General features: G+C 38.3%; 1 protein-coding gene across 1 annotated transcript in view; it reads right to left on the bottom strand.

The window, feature by feature from the left end:
* LOC135106166 (glutamate-gated chloride channel subunit beta-like) overlaps positions 1–26,500 on the bottom strand; it is a 79,380-nt gene that overhangs the window by 3,437 nt on the left and 49,443 nt on the right. Inside the window, exons 3-6 of the mRNA XM_064014954.1 lie at positions 11,466–11,579; positions 11,209–11,341; positions 3,115–3,302; positions 2,666–2,998 (exon numbers count right to left, since the gene is read on the bottom strand). Of these exons, the coding sequence (XP_063871024.1) occupies positions 2,666–2,998; positions 3,115–3,302; positions 11,209–11,341; positions 11,466–11,579 (768 nt within the window). The remainder of the gene's footprint in view (positions 1–2,665; positions 2,999–3,114; positions 3,303–11,208; positions 11,342–11,465; positions 11,580–26,500) is intronic.

Raw genomic sequence — 26,500 nt, forward strand, 5'->3', positions numbered from 1 at the left:
TTACATAAGCAATAGAGTACAGGCTCATCAACATTGTCATTCACAGCTGAACAATGGCCAGAAGGATGACATAGAATGTTTTGACCACACGAATTGCAATTAATGGCACAGCTTTCATCACTTCTCTCCTCCTGTTCTATACTTTGATCCTCCTCATTAGGTAAACATAGTGCTTCTGCAAGCTGTTCCTCTGTTTCCATGCCCTTCATTATTTCTTCTGGTATATCAGCTGCAGAAATACCAAGACTGCTGAGGAGGTAGCTTTTCTCCATACATGGCTTCCATAAGGTGTTCTGCCAATTCCAGAATGGAAGCGTGTGTTTTTCTTCCACTGAAAGAAACGCAGTCCCTGTGACCATTGTGTATTGTTGTTGTCTTTCATCCAGCATGCGAGAATTGCTTCAATATCTCTGTTCGCTCGTTCCACCGAGTCCTGCGATTGCGAATACCTTGGTTTCCCATGAACTAGCTTACAATCTGGCCACATAACCAGAACTTCCTTCATTAGCTACAAACTGAAAACAGTAACTAAATTAATGTCAATTTTACGTAAATTTTGATTGAGTTTAGCACAAACAATTTATAGAACAATTTACAGAACAATTTACCTTATTTGAAAAATCTCTCCCATTGTCCGATTGCAGAATATGGGGGCTCCTTAATCACAGAAAATGTCAACCAGGTGAAAAGCTACCTTCTCAGCAGTCTTAGTCTGTAGGGCTCGAACACATAATATAATTATCATCTTGGTCAAGTGATCCTGATGGTTGAGAATGAAACGGTACTTCCCATCTGGCTGACTCTGCATATCAATCAAGTTAACCCACAAAGACAGAACAAGAGAAAATTATAAATAATGCAAATATATCATCATCATCATCATCATCATCATCATCATCTTTATTATTATCAGTAGTAGTCGTAGTAGTAGAAGTAGTAGTAGTAGTAGTAGTAGTAGTAGTAGTAGTAGTAGTAGTAGTAGTAGTAGTAGTAGTAGTAACAGTATAGCGGCCCCGCTGTTACATCTAATTATTTGTCCCTCATAGTAAAGAATACATCCACCAGTTATGCAAGGGATCACGATGGGAGGAGAGATAAAACACTTAAGTTAATTAACGCTGAATATAATTATAGATATAGTAAAATAATAATCATAATAATAATCATAATAATGATAATAATAATAATAATAATAATAATAATAATAATAATAATAATAATATCAAAATTATTATTTAAGTAATACAAAGACAGTATATACTTAAGAACGTGACTCCTGTCGTAACATAACTTACGTTCATTATGTGAAATTTGTTTGGTTACTAACCTGAACTCGTGAATTCATGGTGTTGGAGATGATTGGCTTCACAACCACAGACTTCCGAACACTACTTTAGCTGACATTCCTCACAGAACTACAAGAACAGCGTTATTTCGGTACGTGAAATGTTTGCATATTTTTCATTGGTTGCATTACACATGGCAGTTCTTCCTCCATGCCCAATTGTGCGATGAATAGCTTGAAGTACATCAAACACATCTTCAGCACAAATGAATCGCAACTAAGTTCCTTTCTTCTGCAACTTTTGCACGGTGGTACCTTCTACTGTGACCTCCAGTATTTTAAATTTTTGCAACAAACGATAGTCCTGCTTAGTTAGCTTAGTTAGCTTAGTTAGCTTGTTTAAGTTCATTCAAGCGACTAATAATTCGTTCGTAATCTTCTCTATGTATTAAACTAGAACAATATGTCGCTTTCCTGTCCTCAGCCTCTAAAAGTTTTGTATGGAAAACTCTTTTCTTACTTTCCATTGTGCAGATTTTCAGAGTGTAATATTCTTGCAAACACAAAGTGATGAGAGAAGCACGAATATTTCCGTCCTCGGCCGACCTTCTGTAGAAACGAACTAACAACACCCTCACACACACACACACACACACACACACACAAACACACACACACACATACAGTGCTTCGAAACACTTGTATCTGCATGGGATAATAATTCGAGCGTGTTTGTACATTTTTGCATATTGGCCAGCAGGTGTCATTTTGTTATTTTTCAAAATGACCAAACCCGTGGTCATTTTTCAAAATGACCACAATTATTTGGTCATTTTGCATAAAGAGAGATATTCTGGTCATTTTCCAAAATGACCGGGTATTTTGCAAAATGACCAATTCCGTAAAATGACCGTATATATATATATATATATATATATATATATATATATATATATATATATATATATATATATATATATATATATATATATATATATATACTCGTATATATATATGATAATATAATATATGATATATAATATATAATATATAATAATATAATAATATAATAATATAATAATATATAATATATATATATACATATATTATATATATATATATATATATATATATATATATATATATATATATATATATATATATATATATATATATATATATATATATATATATATATATATATATATATATATATATATATATATATATATAATGTATGGATGATTGCCTGCTTAAATTAATACATTCTAAGTTGGGTTTGAGATAAAGCTTATTCCCAATTAAACACTGATCTCTAATCCTCGATGTTCGCAGTATCTGTTCACTATTTCTTCCCCGGCATCAGTCAAAAGTACCTACCTGTGAAAATATGAATGTGATGCAGAAGAAAAACCAGATGTCAATAGCTTTAATGTAGGATGTCTTAGGGAGGTTGTCGGAAATTTGTTGGTAGAGGGAGTAGAGTACCAGGAGTGTGGTGAGAGCCATCAACACGCGAAGGTCTCTATTATCTCTAGGGCAGTAGAGAGAGGAGTAGCTGATGAGCAGTAACATTGTTGTAGGCAAGTACGCAGAGGTTATGTAGAAGCTGGAACGTCGGTTCATCGTAAAGCTGATTATCGCCACACTGTAGCCTTCTATCACCTGTCGGTCCACCGTAAGGCCCCCTATCTCATATTCCGTCAGCAACTCCTGTTTTGTGGTGATCATTGTTAGAATTAATCGATAAAGTTTTCCTACATTAGTTCAGTAAATTTTTTGCTACTACCCTAAAATAATAAATGCGGGATACATTTATAAAACCTCACCTCGCCCAAATAGATTCCAGTGACGTTGCCCCATTGAACAAATTCGTCCCTGCCAGAGTCGAGACGGAGTTGTAAATGACACCGCTGCAAGTCGAATGGGAAGTTCCTCAGATTCATCATACATAGGAAAGGACCACTTGCCCTTTGTCTCAATCTCAGGGGGTTGCTGCTTCCCACGTAAATTTCATCTGTGAGTGAGATAATCATCAAAAGATTGGATATATTGTCGAATATGTTGGTGTTAGTGCATTTCCAAATAGGTGAAAAAAAATTAATATTGATGAAACTGTCCCTATGTCCTCGCTTGAGTTGAGGTCATGTGGTGTCAAAAGTAAAGTATAAATATAGTGCTATGAAGTAACAATGTTATGATATATATATATATATATATATATATATATATATATATATATATATATATATATATATATATATATATATATATATATATATATATATATATATATATATATATATATATATATATATATCCGAACTGCAACCTGGCTATTTAAGTTTCACTTACCTTCCCTCGAAAACGGAGAGCAGCGATTGGTAAGCCACATAATCGATAGTCTTTCAGATCGTCTAAGATCGCTTTAAAGCAATTCTCAAAACTTACCGGAATCCCCTTCAGTACATGGTAGAAAAGGCCATTTTTGAAAGATGGTCAACACTATGCATTCAGCTATCCACTGTAGAGCATATAGTTTTAAGAGAAGACATGGAAAATACATCCAAGGTCGATGGGATCCGACTGAATTATTATTATCATTCTTAATTATTATCATACTTAATTTCAGAAATTATTAAATTACAGTGCTTAAAAATGCATTCAAGTTGTTAACCGCCTCAAAAAGTCTTTGGTTTTCAGTTTTCTGTCATTTAAGAAAGATTTACCCCATCTGGAAGAAAGGTAAGCTGCACTTTGAAAGCCAGCGGGAATATGGTCAATGATGGGAGAATTGTAAACGAGACAGGTAACCCAAAAACAGGTACCGCGAAAATACTACAGGCACAATAACGGAGACTTTATTGTAGGATCACATTACTATTTATTGTTCTGTTTGAACATTTCAATATAATGCTATATTATAAAATATTCTAAATATTATGTATTTTTATGCTAATTAAATAAGGCTGTAATGAAGAGGGATATAGAAAGTGAGGAAAATTGTTCAGCAATAGGACATACTTCATTTAATATTTAATTATGAAAAATAAAGAATAATTGTAAAATTACGCAATCCTGTGAGATGTTTAGCCAGAAACCGATATCTTGTAACAAAAATGGTGGACCACCGCCATCTTCATTTTCAAGGGTAGTAAATTGACTTTATTTTCTCTAACGTATTCTAGCAAAGGCCTCCGTCAGCTCGATTCTGGCGTCATTAATCCAACCTAATGTACTATAAGCTAGGTGAGTTTTGCTCACTTGATTCATATATATATATATATATATATATATATATATATATATATATATATATATATATATATATATATATATATATATATATATATATATATATATATATATATATATATATATGTCACGCATAATGTGGATAATTGCCTAATGTGAACATTAGGCAGTGAAATTGCCTAATCTTCATATTAGGCAATTTGTTTGCACGATGTTGACAATAGGCAACTTACTTGCTTAATGTCCACTTTAGGCATGATTTTCAAATTAGGCAAGGGTATTTTGCCTAATGTGAATTGAATGACAAACCAGTGTCTACAGTTTTGTTCGAATGTTGTTCGAAACTTTGGGTCTGTTACCGAGTTGTTGTGAGCAAAGATGTTGTTCGAAGCTTTGGGTTTGTTATAACCGAGTAAGGTTAGGTTAGGTTAGGTTAGGTTAGGTTAGGTTAGGTTAGGTTAGGTTAGGTTAGGTTAGGTTAGGTTAGGGCAATGGTGGGCAAGGTTATACAAAGTGTCAATGTACTACTCAATGTACATCAGGAAGGTGCAGCTGCCTAAGAAAAGAAATTAAATGCAACTCGCGCTGTCACCCAGGCAGATCATGCAAAAATTTGTGATTGGACTCAACTGAACCCTGAGATCGATTGACCTATTTTACTTATACTAATATTGCATTAATTAATTATGTTTTCCTTATTCACATTGGGCAAAATTGAGCTGCATAATTTGAACAATAGGCATTTTTTGCCTAATGTTAACAATTTGTAAACTTTACGCAACCTACTTGCTTGATGTACACATTAGGCAATTTTCTGCCTAATGTTCACATTAGGCAATTGTCCACATTATGCGTAACATATATATATATATATATATATATATATATATATATATATATATATATATATATATATATATATATATATATATATATATATATATATATATACACACACACACACACGAATCAAGTGGGCGAAACACACCTAGCTAATAATACATTTATATATAAACCCAAGGAATGGAGAAATCTAATTAAGGTCATCTCTTCAGTTGATCACTCCTCATTCCAAGATTTCATCACAGTTAAACATTCTTTCGTGGAATTATCACAAACTTTCTATGATTCTCTCATTAAATTAAAATCCGATGGCATAGTTATTATGAATAAGAAAAAAAATTACCCCATGAAAGTTGAACATATTTTATGTGATTCTTTCAAGTTTAAATTAATTACAGATAAACCTTTCCATTACATTACTAAATTTGAAGACAAGCTAGTTAGACTTCTGAGACGACTCCTTAAACTGAAGGTTATCACTAAATATATTTTAAACCACCTTTTCACAAGTGGTTAGTCTCCAGGCATCCTTCAAGGCCATCCGAAAACTCACTAAGTTGACAACCCTATTAGGCCCATTCTTACCTTAAAAAGTTATTGTTTTCGTTAAGGAAATAAATAAATTAGAAGCTCATAATATTCTCAAGGCTAGTGTTGATATTGTCACTTTTCACTAATACTCCCGTTGATGAAACCATTTAGATAATTTGTGGTGAACTATTTGAGGACCGTTATACTGAATTATACTAAAAAAAAAAAAAAAAAAAAAAGTTTATTAGCCTATAAGACTTGGCAACTGAAGACTCCCCCTTCTTGTTCAACAATAAATTATATGTCCAAGTTGACAGTGTGGGTTCTTCTTGCCTTGGCCACATTCTTGCTAATGTTGTTTTATGTCCCCATGAAACCAAGTGGTTAAACAAATATCCTAGTGAATTTAAACCCATGTTTTACAGAAGATATGTTAATGAGACCTTGCTTTTATTTACACATTGTCACCACATCCATAGATTTCTAAGTTACTTAAACTCCAAACACCCTAATATTGAATTCACAAACAGTGGTTCTACCCCGTTTCTGGATGTAATTGTGACTTGTAATAACAACCAACTACATACTGCAGTTTACCGCTAACCAACTTTCACAGTTTTGAAAATTAATTATTTAGCTTTCATCCCTCGATTGTTTAAGATTAATGCTATTACAACTCTCTTATATCGATGCTACGCTTTATCTTCTAACTGGTTTGCTTTTCATCATGGGGTCAATTTCTTAAGGACATTTTTCCACAATAATGCCTTCACGTTAAGCATCATCAATAAACTATCTACTATTTTTTAAAAAAGCAAAATTTAGTCAGCCTTTCTCTAATGACATACAGATGACACGCAAGAAATACATAAAATTATCTTACTATGGCCATCTTAGCTATACTATTAGAAAGAAACTCACTACCATGCTTAAAATGCAATATCCTGACACCAAGTACATATTTGTTTTTATCAACACATTTATTATTGCCTCTTTATTTTAAATTCAAAGATAGTATTCCTATTGGACTTATCTCTAACATAACTTATTAATTTACTTGTTCAAGTTGCAAGACTCGATACATTGGAGAAACCAAAAGAGGCATGTAAAGCATAAAATCAGTGAACATAAAGGTACTTCAATACGTACACAGAAACAGTTCACCACGCTTTTTCAGCAATAAGAACATATTCACAAATACATGATCATCCTTTATGTAATATACTTAAATCCTCCTCCAAAGAAGGATTTAAGTATATTACATAAAGCTGACCTACATACAAACACTAAAATATTGGAAGTAATTATTTTTTTTTTTTATGCAGCAGGGACACAGGCAAAAAGCAGCAAAAATCCAACAAAAAAAAGCCCACTGAGACGCCAGTCATATATATATATATATATATATATATATATATATATATATATATATATATATATATATATATATATATATATATATATATATATATATATATATATATATGCCAGTCCCATAGAAAGGTGCAATGGGGTAGTAAAAAATTGAAGAATAAGTCGCTTCAAACCTCCGCCTTGAAGAAATTCAAGTCATAAGAAGATGGAAATACAAAGGCAAACAGGGAGTTCCAGAGTTTACCAAAGAAAGGGATAAATTATTTAGAATACTGGTTAATTCTTGCATTAGAAAGGTAAACATAATAGGGGTGAGAGAAAGAAGAAAGTCTTGTGAAGCGAGGCCGCGAAATGAGGGCTGGCATGCAGTTAACAAGATCAGAAGAGCAGTTAGCATGAAAATAGCTGTAGAAGACAGCTAAAGATGCAACACTGCGGCGATGAAAGAGAGGCTGAAGACAGTCAGTTAGAGGAGAGGAGTTGATGAGACGAAAAACTTTTGATTCCACGCTGTCTACAAGAGCGGTATGATTGGAACATCCCCAGACATATGAAGCATACTCCATATATGGACGGATAAGGCCCATGTACAGAGTTAGCAGCTAAGGGAGTGAGAAAAACTGGCGGAGACGTCTCAGAACACCTAACTTCATAGAAGCTGTTTTAGCTAGAGATGAGATGTGAAGTTTCCAATTCAGATTATAAGTAAAGGACAGACCAAGGATGTTCACTGTAGAAAATATATATATATATATATATATATATATATATATATATATATATATATATATATATATATATATATATATATATATATATATATATATATATATATATATATATATGTGTGTGTGTGTGTGTGTGTGTGTGTGTGTGTGTGCGTGAGGAGGAGGCTGTAGACACCTCCCGAAACGATAATTACTCTCACTGAGGTCTAAAGCACTGTTCCGGGGGTGCTGTGAACTTATCATTAAACCCAGCTGTGACCTCACTGAACGTTTCCCTTTGTGTCTCACAACACAAGGGGGCAGTCACAGCCTGCCCTCTAAAGACAACTCTCTTCCTCCACACAAAACTACAAGCACCTAATAACACACACATCCTTCACTCAAAAATTTTAAAATCATCATAGGGACTCATACACCAGCCTCGGAGTCCCTGTCTGATGAGGAGACCATAAATGTCCCCAGGTCGGACTACCTTTCTGTCGACAACCCTAAGTGTCTTGACACCTCCCTCAACTTTTTCTTCATTAACTTCTGCAACATTCGCGGTCTAAGATCTAATTTTCAATCTGTAGAACACCACCTCTCTTCTTCTAAACCTCATCTTCTTTTCCTCACTGAAACTCAGGTGTAGGAGGCGGCAACTGACAGTTGCCCCTTTTCTGTTCCATCCTACTTTCTCTATCCTCATTTTCGATCCAAAGCTGGATGCTGAGTTTATGTGCGCAATGACTTAACCTGCTCTCGTGCCCACGCTCTTGAATCTTTCGAGTTTTCCACCATCGGCTATGACTACAGAGTCACTCTCAAACAAAATTTATCTGTGCTGTATACCTCTCACCTAACTCCTCTGACTATAAGAAATCTTTGACTACTTAACTTCCAAAGTGGAGCACATTCTGACCCTCTTCCCTTTTGCAGAGATCTCCATTCTTGGAGACTTCAATGTTCACCACCAGCTTTGGCTTTCCTCTCCATTCACTGACCATCCTGGTGAACTAGCCTACAACTTTGCTATCCTCTACGACCTAGAGCAATTGGTGCAACACCCTACTCGTATTCCTGACCGTCTTGGAGATACGCCCAACATTGTTGACCTTTTCCTGACCTCTAAGCCTTCTGCTTACTCGTATGCTGTCACCCTTTCTTCTCCGTTGGGCTCCTGCGATCACAATCTCACATCTGTATCCTGTCCTATCGCTCCCTCCCTCCTCAGTTCCCTCTAAGCGAAAGTGCCTCTGGCGTTTTGCCTCTGCTAGTTGGGGGTACCTGAGGAGGTATTTTGCTGATTTTCCTTAGAATGACTACTCCTTCCGTGTCAGAGACCCGTCTTTGTGTGCTGAGCGCATAACAGAGGTGATAGTGTCTGGCATGGAGGCGTACATTCCTCACTCTTTTTCGCTTGTTCTCGTGCTATACATCATAGAGAGGTGGCCCACAAAAGGTACTTAAGCCTTCCATCACCAGAATCTCATGTTCTCCGAAACTGCGCCTACGTGCTTGCACCTTGCCTAGTCAAACTCTTTCAGCTCTGTCTGTCAACATGTACCCTTCCTTCTTGCTGGAACTTTGCCTACATTCAACCTGTTCCTAAAAAGGGTGACCGTTCTAACCCCTCAAATTACCGTCCTATTGCTTTAATTTTCTGCCTATCTAAAGTTTTGAATCTTTTTTTTTTTTTATGTAGGAAGGACACTGGCCAAGGGCAACAAAAATCTAGTAAAAAAATGCCCACTGAAATGCCAGTCCCCTAAAAGGGTCAAAGCAGTGGTCAAAAATTGATCAATAAGTGTCTTGGAACCTCCCTCTTGAAGGAATTCAAGTCATAGGAAGGTGGAAATACAGAAGCAGGCAGGGAGTTCCAGAGTTTACCAGAGAAAGGGATGAATGACTGAGAATACTGGTTAACTCTTGCGTTAGAGAGGTGGACAGAATAGGGGTGAGAAAAAGAAGAAAGTCTTGTGCAGCGAGGCTGCAGGAGGAGGGGAGGCATGCAGTTAGCAAGATCAGAAGAGCAGTTAGCATGAAAATAGCGGTAGAAGACAGATAGAGGTGCAACATTGCAGTGGTGAGAGATAGGCTGAAGACAGTCAGTTAGAGGAGAGGAGTTGATAAGACGAAAAGGTTTCGATTCCACCCTGTCTAGAAGAGTAGTATGAGTTTAACCCCCCCAGATATGTGAAGCATATTCCATACATGGATGGATAAGACCCTTGTACAGAGTTAGCAGCTGGGGGGGTGAGAAAAACTGGCGGAGACGTCTCAGAACACCTAACTTCATAGAAGCTGTTTTAGCTAGAGATGAGATGTGAAGTTTCCAGTTCAGATTATAAGTAAAGGACAGACCGAGGATGTTCAGTGTAGAAGAGGGGGACAGTTGAGTGTCATTGAAGAAGAGGGGATAGTTGTCTGGAAGGTTTTGTTGAGTTGATAGATGGAGGAATTGAGTTTTTGAGGCATTGAACAATATCAAGTTGGCTCTGCCCCAATCAGAAATTTTAGAAAGATCAGAAGTCAAGCGTTCTGTGGCTTCCCTGCGTGAAATGTTTACCTCCTGAAGGGTTGGACGTCTATGAAAAGACGTGGAAAAGTGCAGGGTGGTATCATCAACGTAGGAGTGGATAGGACAAGAAGTTTAGTTTAGAAGATCATTAATGAATAATAAGAAGAGAGTGGGTGATAGGACAGAACCATGAGGAACACCACTGTTAATAGATTTAGGAGAAGAACAGTGACCGTCTACCACAGCAGCAATAGAACGGTCAGAAAGGAAACTTGCGATGAAGTTACAGAGAGAAGGATAGAAGCTGTAGGAGGATAGTTTGGAAATCAAAGCTTTGTGCCAGACTTTATCAAAAGCTTTTGATATATCCAAGGCAACAGCAAAAGATTCACCAAAATCTCTAAAAGAGGATGATCAAGACTCAGTAAGAAAAGCCAGAAGATCACCAGTAGAGCGGCCTTATATATATGAATATATATATATATATATATATATATATATATATATATATATATATATATATATATATATATATATATATATATATATATATATATATATATATATATATATATATATATATATATATATATATATATATATATATATATATATATATATATATATATATATATATATATATATATATATATCATTTGCTTATCATTAATTTCGCAACATTTTCCACCTACCTCTGCTTGGTCGTTTCGTCTCATCTTTCTTAGGCGGAGAAAGCTTTTCTACAATAAGCGTAGGCTCTGTTTTGTGGACGCTGGCAAAGTCAGCATTGATGAACTCAACTGTGGGAAGCCATACTGACGACACCTGCAAAATATATATATCTTATATATTTTTTAAGTCTTTTGAATGATACGTTGATAAACTGTGTATATTTGAACAAAAATAATGCGTAGTTTTATTTATTTATTTTTTTTTTTCAATGACTGACCGTAATGTGATTGAGATCTGCATGCGGCTTTAAGTTTTTATACTGCAGTCTCAAGTCAAACCAAGAGATAACCATCGTAATATCAACATGAAGCCGCATATCCATCACGTCAACCTGAAAAGACGATAACATAAAATATTTTAAGTAACAGGGAATGTACTGTAGAATATATCAATAAATATATCAGTAAATTCATAAATAAAAAATATAAATGTGTGTGTGTGTGTGTGTGTGTGTAAGTCTCCGTATGTGTGTGTGTGTGTGTGTGTGTGTGTGTGTGTGTGTGTGTGTGTGTCTCTAGACCTCTAGTAACCTCTGGCATTTCATGATCTTCCGCTGTTTGATAGCATTTATATGGGGGATGAAGAATATATATATATATATATATATATATATATATATATATATATATATATATATATATATATATATATATATATATATATATATATATATATATATATATATATATATATATATATATATATATATATATATGGGACACTGGCCAAGGGTAACAAAAACCCAATAAAAAATAAATAAATAAAAAAAAAAACACTAGGACGCCAGTCCTAGAAAAGAGTCAAAAGCGAAAGTAAGAAAATTGAAGGGTAAGTGTCATGAAACCTCCCTCTTGAAGGAATTCAAGTCATAGGAAGGTGGAAATACAGAAGCAGGTAGAGAGTTCCAGAGTTTACTAGAGAAAGGGATGAATGATTGAGAATACTGGTTAACTCTTGCATTATAAAGGTGGACAGAATTGCGATGAGAGAAAGAAAAAAGTCTTGTGCAGCGAGGTCGCGGGAGGAGGGAAGGCATGCAGTTAATAAGATCAAAAGAGAAGTTACCATGAAAGTACTGGTAGAAGATAGTTAGAGATGCAACATATCGGCATTGAAACAGAGAGGCTGAAGATAGTCAGTTAGAGGAGAGAGTTGATGAGATGAAAAGCTTTTGATTCCACGCTGTCTAGAAGAGCGGTATGAGTGGAAACCCCCCAGACATGTGAAACATACTCCATACATGGACGAATACAGAGTTAGCAGCTGGGGGGTGAGAAAAACTGGCGGAGACGTCTCAGAACTCATAACTTCATAGAAACTATTTTAACTCATAACTTCATAGAAACTATTTTAACTAGAGATAATATGTGAAGTTTCCAGTTCAGATTATATGTAAAGGACAGACCGAGGTGTTCAGTGTAGAATAGGAGAACAGTTGAGTGTCATTGAAGAAGAGGGGATAGTTGTCTGGAAGGTTGTGTCGAGTTGATAGATGGATGGCATTGAACAATACCAAATTTGCTCTACCCCTATCAGAAATTTTAGAAAGATCAGACGTCAGGCGTTATGTGGCTTCCCTGGGTGAAATGTTTACTTTCTGATGTGTTGGACGTCTATGAAAAGACGTGGAAAAGTGCAAGGTGGTATCATCAGCGTAGGAGTGAATAGGACAAGAAGTTTGGTTTAGAAGGTCATTGATGAATAATAAGAGAGTGGGTGACAGGACAGAACCCTAAGGAACACCACCTTCTACCACAGCAGCATTAGAACGGTTAGAAAGGAAACTTAAGATGAAGTTACAGAGAAAATGATAGAAGCCGTAGAAGGGTAGTTTGAAAATCAAAGCTTTGTGCCAGACTTTATTAAAAACTTTTGATATATCTAAGACAACAGCAAAAGTTTCACCAAAATCTTTAAAAGAGGATGACCAAGACTCAGTAAGGAAAGCCAGAAGAACACCAGTAGAGCGGCATTGACGAACCCATACTGGTGATCAGATAGAAGGTTGTGAAGTGATAGGTGTTTAAGAACCTTCCTGTCTAGGATAAATTCAAAAACTTTAAGTAGGCAGAAAATTAAAGCAATAGAACGGTAATTTGAGGGATTAAAACGGTCACCATTTTTAGGTTAGGTTAGATTTGTAGGGACAGGCTGAATGTAGGCAAACTTCCAGCAAGAAGAAAAGTATATGTTTACAGACAGAGTTGAAAGAGTTTGACTAGGCAAGGTACAAGCACGGAAGCAGAGTTACGGAGAACAAAAAGAGGGACCCCATCAGGTCCATAAGCCTTCTGAGGGATTTAGGCCAGCGAAGGAAAAGAAAACATTAATGCAAAGAATTTTAATAGGTAGCATGAATTAGTCAGAGGGTGGAGGAGAGGGAGGAACAAGCCCTGAATCGTCCAGGGTAAAGTTATTATCAAAGATTTGAGCAAAGAAATTAGCTTTAGACATAGATGTAATAGCAGCAGTGCCATCTGGATATTTTTTGGGCTATATGTCAGAAGTCATGAGGGGAGTTCCTTCGATCTTTAGAGATTTTGACACTTTCTCTTAATGAAGAAGTTTTGACAACTCGTAGAACAGACTTGGCATTGTTCCGGGCAGAAATATAAAGTGCATGAGATTCTGGTGAAGGAAGGCTTAAGTACCTTTTGTGGGCCACCTCTCTATCATGTATAGCACGAGAACAAGCTGTGTTAAGCCAAGGTTTAGAAGGTTTAGAACAAGAAAAAGAGTGAGGAATGTACGCCTCCATGCCAGACACTATTACCTCTGTTATGCGCTCAGCACACAATGACGGATCTCTGACACGGAAGCAGTAGTCATTCCAAGGGAAATCAGCAAAATACCTCCTCAGGTCCCCCCAACTAGCAGAGGCAAAACGCCAGAAGCACCTCCGCTTAGGGGGATCCTGAGGAGGGATTGGAGCAAAAGGACAAGATACATATATGAGATTGTGATCGTTGGTGCCCAACGGAGAAGAGATGGTGACAGCATAAGCAGAAGGATCAGAGATCAGGAAAAGGTCAACAATCTTGGGCGTATCTACAAGATGGTCAGGAATATGAGTAGTGTTGCTCCAATTGCTCTAGGTCGTGAAGGATAGGAAAGTTGAAGGCTAGTTCACCAGGATGGTCAGTAAAGAGTAGGAAAAGCCAAAGCTACTGGTGAACATTAAAGTCTCTAAGAATGGACATCTCTGCAAAAGGAAAGATAATCAGAATGTGTTCTACTTTGGAAGTTAAATAGTCAAAGAATTTCTTATAGTCAGAGGAGTTAAATGAGAGGCATACAGCACAGATAAATTTAGTTTGAGAGTGATTCTGTAGTCGTAGCCAGATGGTGGAAAACTCAGAAGATTCAAGAGCGTGGACACGAAAGCAGGATAGATCGTTCCGCACTTAGGATAGGGCCCTTGTACAGAGTTAACAGTTGCGGGGTGAGAAAAACAGGCGGAGACATCTCAGAACACTTAACTTCATATAAGCTGTTTTAGCTAGATATCAGATGTGAAGTGTATAATTCAAATTATGAGTAAAGGACAGAGCGAGGATGTTCACTGTAGAAGAGGGAGACAGTTTAGTGTCATTTAAGAAGAGGGGATAGTTGTCTGGTAGGTTGTGTCGAGATGATAGATGGAGGAATTAAGTTTTTGAGGCATTGAACAATACCTAGTTTGCTCTTCCTCAATCAGAAATTTTAGAAAGATCAGAAGTCAGGCTGTGGCTTCGCTGGGTGAAATGTTTACTTTCTGAAGTGTTGGACGTCTATGAAAAGACGTGGTAAAGTGCAGGGTGGATTCAGCGTAGGAGTGGATAGGATAAAAATTTTGATTTAGAAGGTCATTGATGAATAATAAGAAGAGAGTGGGTGACAGGACAGAACCATGCGGAACACCATTGTTAATAGATTTAGGAGAAGAACAGTGACAGTCTACCACAGGAGCAATAGAATGGTCAGAAAGAAAACTTGCGATGAAGTTATAGAGAAAAGGATAAAAGCCGTAGGAGGGTAGTTTGGAAATCTAAGCTTAGTGCCAGACTCTATCAAAAGCTTTTGATATATCCATGGCAACAGCAAAAGTTTCATAAAAATCTCTAAAAGAGGAAGACCAAGACTCAGTAAGGAAAGTCAGATGTTCACCAGTAGAGCAGCCTTGACGGAACCCATACTGGCGATCAGATAGAAGGTTGTGAAGTGATAGATCTTTACGAATCTTCCTGTTGAGAAAAGATTCAAAAACTTTAGATAGGCAGGACAGGAAATTAAAACACTAGGACGGTAGTTTGAAGGATTAGAATGGTCACCCTTTTTAAGAACGGACTGAATGTAGGCAAACTTCTAGCAAGAAGGAAAGGTAGATGTTGACAGACACAGTTGAAAGAGTTTGACTAGGCAAGGTGGAAGCACGGAGGCACAGTTTCGGAGAACAATAGGAGGGATCTCATTAGGTCCATAAGTCTTCCGAGGGTTTAGGCCAACGAGGGCATGGAAAACATCATTGCGAAGAATTTTAATAGGTAGCATGAAGTAGTCAAAGGGTGGAGGAGAGAGAGGAACAAACCCTGAATTTTTAGCCCTGAGTTTTTTAGCAAAGGTTTGAGCGAAGAGTTCAGCTTTAGAGATAGATGTGATAGCTGTAGTGCCATCTGGTTGAAATAAAGGAGAGAAAGAAGAAGAAGGAAAGTTATTGGAGATATTTTTGGCTAGATGCCAGAAGTCACAAGGGGGGTTTAGACCTTGAAAGATTTTGACACTTTATGTTAATGAAGGAGTTTTTGGCTAGTTGGACTTGACATGGTTCCGGACAGCATCATAATGTGCATGAGCTTCTAGTGATGGAAAGCTTAAGTGCCTTTTATGGGCCAACTTCTATCATGTATAGCACGTGAACAAGCTGTGTTAAACCAAGGTTTGGAAGTTTAGGTCGAGAAAAAGAGTGAGGAATGTACGCCTCCATGCCAGACACTATTATTTCTGTTATGCGTTCAGCACACACAGACAGATCTCTGACACGGAAATAGTAGTTATTCCAAGGAAAATCAGCAAAATACCCCCTCAGGTCCTTCCATATAGCAGAGGCAAAACGCTAGAGGCACCTTCGCTTAGGGGGAACTAAGGAGGGATTGGAGCGATAGGACAAGACGTAGATATGAGATTGTGATCGGAGGAGCCCAACAGAGAAGAGAGGGTGACAGCATAAGCAGAAGCATTAGAGGTTAGGAAAAGGTCAAGAATATTGAGCGTATCTCCAAGACGGTCAGGGTGTTGCACCAATTGCTTTAGTTGTGGAGGATAGCAAAGTTGAAGGTTAGCTCACCAGGATGGTCAGTGAAGGGAGAAGAAAACCAAAGCTGGTAGTGAACAATGAAGTCTCCAAGAATGGAGATCTCTGCAAAAGGGGAAAAAAAAAGTCAGAATGTGCTCCACTTTGGAAGTTAAGTAGTCAAAGAATTTCTTATAGTCAGAAGAATTAAGTGAGAGGTATACATCACAGATAAATTTAGTTTGAGAGTGGCTCTATAGTCGTAGCCAGATGGTGAAAAACTCGGAATATTCAAGAACATGGGCACGAGAGGAGGTTAAGTCGTTGCGCACATAAACACAACATCCAGCTTTAGATTGAAAATGAGGATGCATATGTGTGTAGAGAACATTTTCTACATTTTATACGTTCTTTCATCTCTCAGTATTTGCAGAAACTCGCGTTACACCCTGTATAACTTATATATCTTATGTATATGTGTACCAAATCTGGGTTGTAGGCACAGGGGCGAGATGCTGCTGATGTTAATATGAAGTGGTGGAGGTTTTCCTTAGCCACGGCAATATCATCAGTGTCCCGGGAAAGTAAGTCGTTTATTAGCCTACTCACGGGATTGTCATTCTGGATTTATACATTGATGATGTAAAGTAGAGGGTCATCCCGCATGGCTTGCCTTTATTCCCACACACCACGGAAGAAGTGCCTTTTTTTTGGCGACGTACTAGGGAAGGCAGAGGCACGTAGCCAGGCTCTATGTAGCACATCTCATTACACATTAGGTTAGGTTAGGTTAGCGGTTTTTTCGTTAGTCAGGAGGGAGGAAGGATTGTGAAATCGAAATAAAAGACAAATCAGTTAAATCTAGAAAGGTAACTAGATCAGAGAAGGTGAGAAATAGCTTGTGTTTACTACACAAATATATTTTACATAAAATAAACTTGCTTAGAAGAAAAGCGTGTGTAGAAAAAAATTGATATCATTGCTTTAACAGAAATTTCGTTAGATATGTCAGGAAAAGTATCTAATCCAGAGGTTAAGATGGATGGTTATACACTATTCTATCAAGACAGGGAAAATAGGAGAGGAGGAGGAGTCGCGTTATACGTTAAGGACACATTACAGTATTAACAGTAAAATTAAAACAGATTGTAAAACAGAGTCGATATTGGTAGATATTAAGGAAAGATCACAGTCAGTAGTACTGGGAGTAGTGTACAGGCCACCGAACAGTGCAAAGGAAATTAACACCTCACTATGGCAGGAAATATATAGAACAGGCAGGTACAGTCGTATATGTGTGGTAGGAGATTTTAATTTTGGGAATTTTTGGGAATATTTTGGAAGACAGCTAGGTAACAGTAACCATTGAAAAATTGGGTACAAATTAAAATGGGAGGAAACTTTTAGAAGCAAAAACACTAGTAAAATACCTGACTTCAGGAAAGCATATTTTGAGGAATTTAAAAGGTACCTCCAAGGAGTTGACTGGCAACGGATGCAGGGTGCGGTCAGGTCCAGGACGGAGTTGAGAGAGATAAGGCAGGATGAGAGAGGTGAGGTGAGGTGTGAGGGTGTAAGGGAATAGGAGGGAAGAAGTGTCCAGGAGAACGCGAAAGGAAAGAGGGAGAGATATGTGTGAGTATGTTGTAGGGTCAGGTCATGCTGAGATGGGAAAGGTGAGGTCGAGACGAGTAGATGAGGGAGTGGAGAGGATGGAAGGGGCCGAGATGAGGGGATTAGGTAAAGTAAATGTAGATGAGTTGTTTAAATATTTCGTAGATAGACAGTTAGCAAACATCCCGTATAGAGCAATAAGATCACAGAAAAATAACCCTAAATGGATGACTGTTAGATTAAAACACTATATAGGGCTGAAGAGAAATATGTACGAGATTAAAGGCAGGGGAAGAGGTTTTAAGGCCACAACATAATGAATTAGTTAAAACAGTCAGGAGGTTAACGAGGAAAGCTAAAAGGAATTATGAATTAAGGGTAGCCAGTCAAACGAAGACGGACACCCAAGGGATTTTATCATGTATATAGGACGAAGAATAAGGAAACTATATGTCCATTAAAGGCAGTACATGGGGAGCTGGTTAGTTCTGGGGAGATTAGTAAAATTCTCACACAGGAAAGTATGCAGGATATGCCAAACAGTGAACAGATGTTTAGAGCAGATGAGAATGAGAACCTGACAGACATTGCCATAACTAAGGAGATAGTGGAACAGTAGATAGATAGGCTAAAAAGTTCGAGACACCAGGACCAGAGGAAATATATCCCAGAGTATTTAAGGAATGCAAAGAGGTTATTAGTGATCCGTTGGTTTCTGTCTTTAGGAAATCACTTGAGTCAGGTGAGGTACCAGTAATGTGGAGGCAAGCTAATGTAGTACCCATCTTTAAGAAAGGAGATAAAACTTTAGCGTCTAATTATAGACATGTCAGTTTAACTTCTGTTGTAGGTAAAATAATGGAATCAATAATAGCGAAGAGCACTAGGGAGCATTTAGACAAACATAGCTTCAGAAATCAGTCACAGCATGGCTTCACGAAAGGAAAGTCCTACCTGACGAACTTATTAAGTTATGCTGGATAAGGTCATGGCTAAGCGACAGGAGACAGAGAGTTGTAATAAACGGCTCTAAATCAGACTGGGGTCATGGAATTAATGGGGTGCCACAGGGATCAGTGTTAGGACCATTGCTGTTTTTAATATATATCAGTTACTTGGATAGTGGAATTAGTAGTAATGTCAGTAAAATTAAGTTATGCTGGATAAGGTCATGGCTAAGCGACAGGCGACAGAGAGTTGTAATAAACGGCTCTATATCAGACTGGGGTCATGGAATTAATGGGGTGCCACAGGGATCAGTGTTAGGACCATTGCTGTTTTTAATATATATATATATAAGTTACTTGGATAGTGGAATTAGTAGTAATGTCAGTAAATTTGTAGATGACACAAAGATGGTAGATTAATTACGTCAGAATCGGATGCCATCGTCTTGCAGGGAGATTTAGATAGGATGAATGAATGAACGGAGAGATTGCAAATGCAGTTTAATATCAACAAGTGCAAAGTACTTACCGTAAGTAGAGGAAAACCACACAGTGGGTATACAATAAACATGGTTCAGGGTACGAAAGGAAAATAGGAGTTATAGTTAGCTCTGAATTCCGTCTAAAAAAACAATGCATAGAGGCCAAAAACAGGGCAAATAGGGTATTGGGTTAAATTTTTTTGGAGTGTTAAAAGTAGAAGGCCCGAAGTAATATTAGAGTTACATTTGTTGCTCGTCAGACCTCATCTAGACTATGCTGTGCAGTTCTGGTCCCCACATTACAGGAATGATATACGTCTATTCGAATCAGTACAAAGGAGAATGACTAAAAGGATACAGGGGGATGATGAGTATTCCATACGAGCCGAGACTGAAACTGTTAAATTAACATTCTTTAGAGACGTAGGTTAAGAGGGGACCTGATAGAAGTCTTTAAGTGGTATAAGGGTTATAACAAGCAAAATTCTTAGGATCAGCAGCCAGGACAGAACAAGAAATAACGGGTTTAAGAAAGAGATAGGAAGAAATTGGTTCTCAAAAAGAATGAAAGATGAATGGAACGGACACAGTAATCATGTTGTTAGTGTTAAGACATTAGGGAGCTTTAAGAAAAGATTAGACGGGTTTATGGATGGGGATGATAGGTGAAATAGGTAGGTATATTTCATACAGGGACTGTATGAAGCCTGGTGGCTTCTTGCAGCTTCAATTATTTCTTACGTTCTTATGTTCTTATACTCGTATTGTCATCCTAACCTCAAACAATGCTTTGATACCCATATAGTATAGTTTGACAATAGGCATTAAATCGGATAACAATTAAGATTCACAACCAAACAAAATGTAACTAGTTAATGCTGCATCAAAAATACGTTTATTTGCATAAAACGGAGAATCTCTGTTCTTATTAACAAAGGATATAAATTTCAACAAATGGCATGTTTTCATCCTCGCGTATTCAGAGACTGCTGATGATGGATTGACATCGCAAATGAAAGGGTTTTAGTCTTAAATGCGTGTATTTGTGACACCACTCTACATAAATATTATCCAAAATAAAAGACACACGATATTGTACAGTTTTTTTTTTTTTTTTTTTTTTTTGTGTAGGAAGGACACTAGCCAAGGGCAACAAAAATCCAATAAAAAAAATGCCCACTGAAATGCCAGTCCCATAAAAGGGTCAAAGCAGTAATAAAAAATTGATGAATAAGTGTCTTGAAACCTCCCTCTTGAAGGAATTCAAATCATAGGAAGGTGGAAATACAAAAGCAGGCAGGGAGTTCCAGAGTTTACCAGAGAAAGGGATGAATGATTGAGAATACTGGTTAACTCTTGTGTTAGAGAGGTGGACAGAATAGGGGTGAGAGAAAGAAGAAAGTCTTGTGCAGCGAGGCCGCAGGAGGAGGGGAGGCATGCAGTTAGCAAGATCAGAAGAGCAGTTAGCATGAAAATAGCGGTAGAAGACAGCTAGAGGTGCAACATTGCGGCGGTGAGAGATAGGCTGAAGACAGTCAGTTAGAGGAAAGGAGTTGATGAGACGAAAAGGTTTCGATTCCACCCTGTCTAGAAGAGCAGTATGAGTTTAACCACCCCAGATATATGAAGCATATTCCATACATGGACGGATAAGGCCCTTGTACAGAGTTAGCAGCTGGGGGGGTGAGAAAAACTGGCGGAGACGTCTCAGAACACCTAACTTCATAGAAGCTGTTTTAATTAGAGATGAGATGTGAAGTTTCCAGTTCAGATTATAAGTAAAGGACAGACCGAGGATGTTCAGAGTAGAAGAGGGGGACAGTTGAGTGTCATTGAAGAAGAGGGGATAGTTGTCTGGAAGGTTGTGTCGAGTTGATAGATGGAGGAATTGATTTTTTGAGGCATTGAACAATACCAAGTTTGCTCTGCCCCAATCAGAAATTTTAGAAAGATCAGAAGTCAAGCGTTCTGTGGCTTCTCTGCGTGAAATGTTTACCTCCTGAAGGGTTGGACGTCTATGAAAAGACGTGGAAAACTGCAGGGTGGTATCATCAGCGTAAGAGTGGATAGGACAAGAAGTTTGGTTTAGAAGATCATTAATGAATAATAAGACGAGAGTGGGTGACAGGACAGAGCCCTGAGGAACACCACTGTTAATAGATTTAGAAGAAGAACAGTGACAGTCTACCACAGCAGCAATATGAAAGGCCAGAAAGGAAACTTGAGATAAAGTTACAGAGAGAAGAATAGAAGCCGTAGGAGGGTAGTTTGGAAATCAAAGCTTTGTGCCAGACTCTATCAAAAGCTTTTGATATGTCCAAGGCAACAGCAAAAGTTTCACCAAAATCTCTAAAAGAGGATGACCAAGACTCCGTAAGGAAAGCCAGAAGATCACCAGTAGAGCTGCCTTGACGGAACCCGTACTGGCGGTCAGATAGAAGGTTGTGAAGTGATAGATGTTTAAGAATCTTCCTATTGAGGATAGATTCAAAAACTTTACATAGGCAGGAAATTAAAGCAAAAGGACGGTAGTTTGAGGGATTAGAACGGTCACCCTTTTTAGGTACAGGTTGAATGTAGGTAAACTTTCAGCAGGAAGGAAAGGTAGATGTTGACAGACAGAGCTGAAACAGTTTGACTAGGCAAGTTGCAAGCACGGAGGCACATTTTCGGGGAACAATAGGAAACAGGTCCATAAGCCTTCCGAGGGTTTAGGCCAGCGAGGGCATGGAAAACATCATTGCGAAGAATTTTAACAGGTGGCATGAAGTAGTCAGAGGGTGGAGGAGAGGGAGGAACAAGCCCAGAATCGTCCAAAATAGAGCTTTTAGCAAAGGTTTGAGCGAAGAGTTCAGCTTTAGAAATAGATGTGATAGCAATGGTGCCATCTGGTTGAAATAAAGGAGGGAAAGAAGAAGAAGCAAAGTTATTGGAGATATTTTTGGCTAGATGCCAGAAGTCACGAGGGGAGTTAGATCTTGAAAGGTTTTGACACTTTATGTTAATGAAGGAGTTTTTGGCTAGTTGGAGAACAGACTTGGCATGGTACCGGGCAGAAATATAAAGTGCATGAGATTCTGGTGATGGAAGGCTAAGTACCTTTTGTAGGCCACCTCTATCATGTATAGCACGAGAACAAGCTGTGTTAAACCAAGGTTTAGAAGTTTTACGACGAGAAAAAGAGTGAGGAATGTACGCCTCCATGCCAGACACTATCAGCTCTGTTATGCGCTCAGAACACAAAGACGGGTCTCTGACACAGAAGCAGTAGTCATTCCAAGGAAAATCAGCAAAATACCTCCTCAGGTCCCCCCAACTAACAGAGGCAAATCGCCAGAAGCATATTCGCTTAGGGGGATCCTGAGGAGGGATTGGAGCGATAGGACAAGATACAAATATGAGATTGTGATTGGAGGAACCCAACAGAGAAGAAAGGGTGACAGCATAAGCAGAAGGATTAGAGGTCAGGAAAAGGTCAAGAATGTTGGGCGTATCTCCAAGACGGTCAGGAATACGAGTAGAGTGCAAACTTGTAGGCTAGTTCACCAGGATGGTCAGTGAAGGGAGAGGTAAGCCAAAGCTGGTGGTGAACACTGAAGTCTCCAAGAATGGAGACCTCTGCAAAAGGGAAGAGGGTCAGAATGTGCTCCACTTTGGAAGTTCAATAGTCAAAGAATTTCTTATAGTCAGAGGAGTTAGGAGAGAGGTATACAGCACCGATAAATTTAGTTAGAGAGTGACTCTGTAGTCGTAGCCAGATGGTGGAAAACTCAGAAGATTCAAGAGCGTGGGCACGAGAGTCATTGCGCACATAAACGCAGCATCCAGCTTTGTATCGAAAATGAGGATAGAGAAAGTAGGAGGGAACAGAAAAGGGGCTACTGTGAGTTGCCTCAGACACCTGAGTTTCAGCGAGGAAAAGAAGATGAGGTTTAGAAGAGGAGAGGTGGTGTTCTACAGATTGAAAATTATATCTTAGACCGCGAATGTTGCAGAAGTTAATGAAGAAAAAGTTGAGGGGGGTGTCAAGACACTTAGGGTCGTCGGCAGAAAGGCAGTCCGACCTGGGGACATTTATGGTCCCCTCCCCAGATGGGGACTCCGAGGCTGGTGTAGGAGTCGCCATGATGATTTTTAAATTTTTGAGTGAAGGGTATGTGTGTTATTAGGTGCTTGTAGTTTTGTATGGAGGAAGAGAGTTGTTTTTAGAGGGCAGGCTGTGACTGCCCCCTTGTGTTGTGAGACACAAAGGAAAACGTTCAGTGAGGTCACAGCTGGGTTTAATGATAAGTTCACAGCATCCCCTGAACAGTGCTTTAGACCTCACTGGGAGTAATTATCGTTTCGGCTGGTGTCTACTGCCTCCTCCATGTAGTACCATTAATAGCGAAAAATTGTCTTATTTATTGCATTCACGTTCATACCATTGTTAATATACCAATCCTGAAGCCACCTTAACTTGTTCATCATGCCTTCTCTTGTAGTGGACAGAAGCACTATATCGTCCATATACATTAATACATACAACCATTGGTATGAATCTTAACAATTATTTATATATATATATATATATATATATATATATATATATATATATATATATATATATATATATATATATATATATATATATATATATATATATATATATATAATCATATATATAATTTTATATATCCATTTCACATGCTGTGTGTTCATATACTCGTATTCATCCCACGTGTGCCCATGGCTAGCCAGTCTGTTCTAATTTTAACCTCTCAAGGGAATTCACTTCCTTAGGAAAAATACCTGCGTTCTCATCTGAGTCCTTCTCCCTGGTCATTGGTTAAAATAACGACCGCTGTCATTGGTCAATTCGCCCCAATCTTGGTATCTCATTGGTCATTCTTCGTCTTAGAAGTTGTATTTGTGATCCACTTACGCTCACACAAACAGAGCCCGCATTCATAACTAGAGCCAGTCTCAGTCAGTCAGTCAGTCAGTCGCAGTCAGTCAGTCTTGTCTGGAGAGACACTCCTCAGTTCATCATCAGTTCACGACCAGTCCAGTTCATATCAGTTCAGAGAGAGAGAGAGAGAGAGAGAGAGAGAGAGAGAGAGAGAGAGAGAGAGAGAGAGAGAGAGAGAGAGAGAGAGAGAGAGAGAGAGAATCAGTCGTCACGGCTGTAATTAATTGTCTCGTATTACATGTGCACATTCTCTACATTATTAAATCAAGAAGAACTCTCATTAATCGTGTCTTTTACTTGCATACATCAACAATATCAAACCACCACCCACGATCTCCACGCTAATAACAATACCAAGCTCAATACCCGGTCCTTCACACTACCACCACACCAAGCTCCTCATCTGATCCAGCGGTGGCAAGCATCATCAACTGAGGCAAGCATCATCTCAAAAGAGGCGGCAAGTGGCAAGACAGTGGTGACAGCAAATCAATCACAACAGTGGCGGCAACGGGTGGCCAAGACGCTTTCACTTTTCATTCATAACCAGAACATATTGAAGGATTCCATCCCGGCCACACCTGTCTTAGATTAAACCTATAAGATCATTTACCAACAGCACAAAGAGCAAGCATTAGGTAGGGGACACTTGCGAGACACAGTACGTGGCTATTAGCGCCGCCAACATCACCGTGCCGCACCCTAGCTTACTCAACATCATGAATAACTTTTTCCTTGGAACGCGATCATACGCAAAAGAAAAGTCTAGAAATGATACATACAGTAACAGTTTCTTGTGCCTACACAAATCTGTAATTAAACGGAGTGCGACTATATGTTCCACACTACCACATTTTTCTTGGCTGCCGCTTGTTCCCTTAGCGGAGTGTACTACAGGTTTAAACGATCATATGTAATCATATCGTATCGTACAAATGTAGTCTCCCATCATGTTTTCATTGATATCTCTGTTCAAAGTTCATTATATCTTGGTAGAAGCGTTCCCCTTGTTCCTCTGAATATGCTCCCATATTCTCCCTGAGGTTGTTGAGGTGAGCATCTAGGATATGGACCTTCAAGGACAGTCTGCAGCCCATTTCACCATAGATTTTCACTAAAACTTCAACCAGTTCCAAATAGTTATCAGCCTTGTTGTTGCCAAGAAAGCCCTGTACTACCGCAATGAAACACTCTCAAACTTTTTTCCCCTTTTCTGTGAGCTTCTGTAGAAATTCTGAGCACTCCATAATCTCCCTTACTTGTGGTCCAATGAAGATACCAGCTTTCACCTTTGCCTCTGAAAGATTAGGAAAGAAGTCTTGAAGATATTTGAAGGCAGCAGACTCCTTGTCAAGAGCTGTAACAAACTGTTCCATGAAAGCCAGTTTGATGTATAGTGGAGGGAACAAAACCTTTTGAGGATTCACCAGTGGCTCATGTTTGATATTGTGTGTTCCCACTCCCCACTGCAGTGTCAGTCCTTGGAGGCCAGTGCTTTCTCTGGTAATGTGCTGCTCTGTCTCTACTGTCCCAAAAGCAAAGAAAACAGAGATTCTTGGTAAAACCTCCTTGCAGTCCCATCAAGAAAGCCACCATCTTGAAGCCTCCAGTAATTTACCAGCCATACTTGTTGTAGTTCAAAGTTTCCAGCAGAAGCTTTACACTGCTGTAGTCCTTCTTAAGATGCAAGAGACAGAGATGGATACTTGTTTCCATTGCGCAGAAGTACAGCTCAGGCTTTGGGAGGAGCTGTCAATGAAGAGTCTCCATTCATCTGCATTGCAAGCAAATCCAACAACATCAAACAAGCTGATACATCATTACAGTAGCATAGCCTGTCCTCCTTTGCAAAGAAGCTGGAGAAATGTTTGTGACGTTTTCTTTGGCTGGTCACTTGCACAGTCATCAAATATATCCCATTTCTTCAGCTTTGAAGTCAAAAGCTCACCATTTGACTTTGTCACACAAAGATTTCTGATGAGGTCATTG

The sequence above is a fragment of the Scylla paramamosain genome, chromosome 13 (genome assembly GCF_035594125.1).
Source record: "Scylla paramamosain isolate STU-SP2022 chromosome 13, ASM3559412v1, whole genome shotgun sequence".
NCBI lineage: Eukaryota > Metazoa > Arthropoda > Malacostraca > Decapoda > Portunidae > Scylla > Scylla paramamosain.